Source organism: Lactuca serriola, chromosome 9 (genome assembly GCF_051521515.1).
Source record: "Lactuca serriola cultivar US96UC23 chromosome 9, Lser_US96UC23_V15, whole genome shotgun sequence".
Lineage (NCBI taxonomy): Eukaryota > Viridiplantae > Streptophyta > Magnoliopsida > Asterales > Asteraceae > Lactuca > Lactuca serriola.
In genome coordinates this window covers 18,852,044-18,855,968 of record NC_136416.1, presented here as the reverse complement: position 1 = coordinate 18,855,968, position 3,925 = coordinate 18,852,044, and the positions used below count along the sequence as shown (strand labels likewise).

The 3,925-nt window shown below is 35.6% G+C and overlaps 1 protein-coding gene across 1 annotated transcript; it reads right to left on the bottom strand.

The window, feature by feature from the left end:
* Window positions 1-1,096: 1,096 nt before the first annotated feature.
* LOC145073738 (trans-cinnamate 4-monooxygenase) lies at window positions 1,097-3,664 on the bottom strand. The gene is made up of 3 exons (XM_079020245.1): window positions 2,808-3,664; window positions 2,391-2,524; window positions 1,097-1,847 (listed from the first exon to the last, which is right to left on the bottom strand). Exons 1-3 carry the CDS (start codon window positions 3,590-3,592, stop codon window positions 1,249-1,251), a joined length of 1,518 nt encoding a protein of 505 aa, XP_078876371.1. The 5' UTR covers window positions 3,593-3,664; the 3' UTR covers window positions 1,097-1,248.
* Window positions 3,665-3,925: the final 261 nt, after the last annotated feature.

Here is a 3,925-nt window from a genome sequence, read left to right as displayed (position 1 = left end):
ATCCCAAACCATATGAACCATTTGTGTAATTTACTGTAAATAAATTCATAATGGTTTTTAACGTATAGGAGGACAACAAGTTGACTTTTTCTAAAATATCATAGGTAAGATAATAGCATCTATAATAAAAGGAAAAATCTTATAAAAACCATATATATATATATATATATATATATATATATATATATATATCATTTAAAGCATTGAGCTCGGTAACGTTTAGATAGCCGAAAATGCTAGGTAATCGATTTTCAACGTTTTGATTGTTATAACTCATTATATTAAAAATTTTCAAAAAATATGAGAGTTTAAATGAACTAATATATATATATATATATATATATATATATATATATATATATATATATATATATATATATTGATTTTTTTAATCATTTCATGAAAATAGATTATGTTTTTCTATGGTCAAAAAATATTAAACAAGAACTTCAGAAAATATAAGGATTTTAGTACATTAAAAAATAATAATGGTTTTTTTTTTAACATTTGATAAAAATACGTTGGGTTTTTTTGAAATTTTTCCATAATATAAAGAGATTTTTAATAGAGTTTTTTAATGAGAAAAAGTTTAAAATAAAATAGTTCATTTTATAACCACACTAGCCGAGCTTTTTCAACTAATAATTTAAGGATTCTTGTGTAAGTTGTAATTTGTTGAAACCTATGGAACCTACTGAATCATTAGAAAAGCTTATACCAAAAACATATTAATTAACAAACTCATTGAAAAGTTTTAAGTTTGAAAAAACTCTTCAATTAGCTTTTTCAAGTTTTATGAGTTTTTTGTAGTGGAAAATTTCCTATTGCGAATGCTTTAATGAGCTCTTTAGGGTTTGTCGTATGAAGAATCACTTTAAGCATTGATCATAACATAAAATGGTTTTATAAAATAAAAACACCATGATTTTGCGCTCTTAATAATAGTAATAGATTGGGTTATTATAGAATTTTCTTGTACCAATTGTTATAAGTAACATGATCATCCGGTGAAATCCATTTTCTTCGACCCACTCATTTCACACATTTACTTGTTATCAACGTTTTTCATTTTTCAAGTGTTTGTGAGAACCCGGAATACATAAAACGTGTGTGTGACGACTTATTAGTATATCATGATTACAAATACAAAGTAAAGAAAACGATATACAAATCAAATTCAAAATCTCCACATCACACAACAACACTCTAACACGTGGTTAACAAAACAAAAAACATAAACAAAATTCATTAAAAGGACCGTGGCTTAGCAACGACAGTAGAGTGCTTCAAGATATGCAAACTAAATTGTCCACCTTTCTCACTCGTATCAATCTTAGTCTGTCCGGGAGGTGGCAACAACTCAAAGTTCTGTATCAAACGCCCGATTGTAATACCAAGAATTGGTAACGCCAGTATAATCCCAGGACAGCTCCTACGCCCAACTCCAAAAGGTAAGTATCTGAAATCGTTCCCGTTAGCCTCAACCTTTGCTTCCTCTTCCAAAAACCTCTCGGGCCTAAACTCCTCGGGCTTTTTCCATTGTTCAGGGTTGTTGGCTAGCCACCACGCATTGACCAAGATCTTGCTTTCGGCCGGAATGTCATGGCCCGCCAGCTTGGCATCGTGGAGGTTCATGTGTGGGACCAGGAGTGGGATCGCCATGCGGAGACGTAGGGTTTCTTTGACGACTGCTTGGAGGTAAGGGAGGTTCTGAACATCAGGCTCGGTGATCTGAACACCCGGCCCAAGTTTCGTGTCGAGCTCGTGCCTGAGCTTTGACTGAATGTCAGGGTGGTTCACGAGCTCGGCGATTCCCCATTCGATTGACCATAGAGTAGTTTCGATTGCTGTTTTATAAACAAAATGGTGAAGTAAATTAAACATGAATTTTAATTTTGGCTTTTAATATGAAATAGTCAAAGTGGAATCCAAGATTGGATCCACTTCAAGATGGCACGGCTTTCAAGAGGTGTTAGGTACAAGACCACTTGTGATAATAAAATATATGTATCATTAATTCCGATGTTGACGTTTATTTATGTCGCATCTATAAAAGTTGTCAATAAAAAGCCATGAACTTTCTGTCATTGGGGACACTTTAAAGTGACAATTTGATTCAGTTAACTTCGTATTATAAAAAAGTCGACTAAAACAAAAAGTATAAAGGAGTCGTTTAAAATGGGCTAATTAATATATCCACAATCTTTTATTTAGTTATTAATTCGAAAAAAGAAATATTACTGTAGTAAAATAACTTTTTTCTTTACCATGATATCTATTAATAGAAGGTTTTAGAAAGTTGAACTAATGTTTTTCCGATAAATTAATGTTTAATGAATATAATTATGACATTTAGATGATGAAAGAGACTAGAGACTAAATAGGCATACCAGCAACATTGATGTTTTCAACAATGTAAAGAACATTGTCTTCGTTAATCTCTCCCTTGTCCTTAGCTTCAAGAATGTGATCAATGGCGCATTTCAGTTGATTGTTCTCCAATTTCTTCGTGCTTCCAAGCTTCCTGTATTACCCCCAAAAATTGAACACTAATTAGCTCCACGAGTCTAGATGACAGAATCTATGCCACAAGCAATTAATAATCAAAGGATCCGTAATTGAATCATGGTAGTTTGGATTAGAATCAGTGTTTGAATCGAATTGAATATCAAATCACTCGAAATTGAATCATTGAGTGATTGAATCTGTAATATTAAATTTGATCACAGATGTGTCATGTGTGTTCTTGAATTCTGAAAGTGACCAAATCACGAAGCAATTAGAGTCGAAGAAGAAGAAATACTTACTTCCTTTCATCAACAAAGTAGTCCTTGAAGAGCTGAAGCCTTTTCTCTTTCACTTCCTTGCACAATTTCAAATAGCTTCTCAAAAACGGCCTCAGAATAGGGATGAAATCGCCATAGTTATACTCGAAGCTCTGTGCCAATCGACTCCTCTCACCATTCAATGCCTTCAGCTTCAAAAACAACGGATCATCTTCGCTTTCGAATCTCCTATCGAACATGATTCTAAACATGTTGTTGTACATCATGAGCTGTAACCGTCTCCTGATCACAATACCTTCCGTTGCAGACGCTGGATTCTTCTTCACATCCTCCACAACCGCAGCCGCCTCAGCCTCCCATCCGTGCCTGTACTGCTGCACAACTTTGTTGGTGAAGAACGGCACCGTCATGATCCGTCGCATCTTGCGCCAGTGCTCGCCGTAGACTGTAAACACCATGTCCTGCCCTTTTCCGGTGAATATATCGAACACGACGTTTCGTGTTCGAGACCCGAACTCAACGCCCTGGGTATGGAGTACCTCTTTGGCGAGGTCAGGCGACGACACTACAACGAGGTTGCGCTGTCCCATGCGAAGGAGGAAGATCTCACCGAATTTTTTGGCTAGATCAGTTAAGTTCCGGTGGTTGAGATCATCACCAACTTGGAGCCAGTTACCAAAAATGGGAACTGGAATGGGTCCCGGAGGAAGTTTGAATTTCTTGCCACGTAGCTTAGAGATAAAGATTGCGCCGATAATGGCTGCAAAAAGAGCTATGAGAGCTTTCTCTACGAGGAGAAGATCCATGGTGGTTCTTGGTGGCCGATGCCGGTGAATGGTGGTGGTGTTTATCAGGCAATTTTGTAGTTATGAGTCTGGTGGGGAGAAAGGTTATTATATAGAGGATAGATAGCTAGAAGGGGGTAGGTAGACGTGGAGTTGGTCAATAACACACGATTGACGGCGTTAGCCAAATTTGACGGCAAATCTAGCAAATTCTTCTTCCCACTCCGTGACAATATAAACTTGATTTTATAACAAGAATAGCAAATTACCCAACCAAAAGTCAATACATAATATTAATTCAAGAATACATGTCTAAAATTGACGTAATACTATTTATACTTAAATAATGATCAA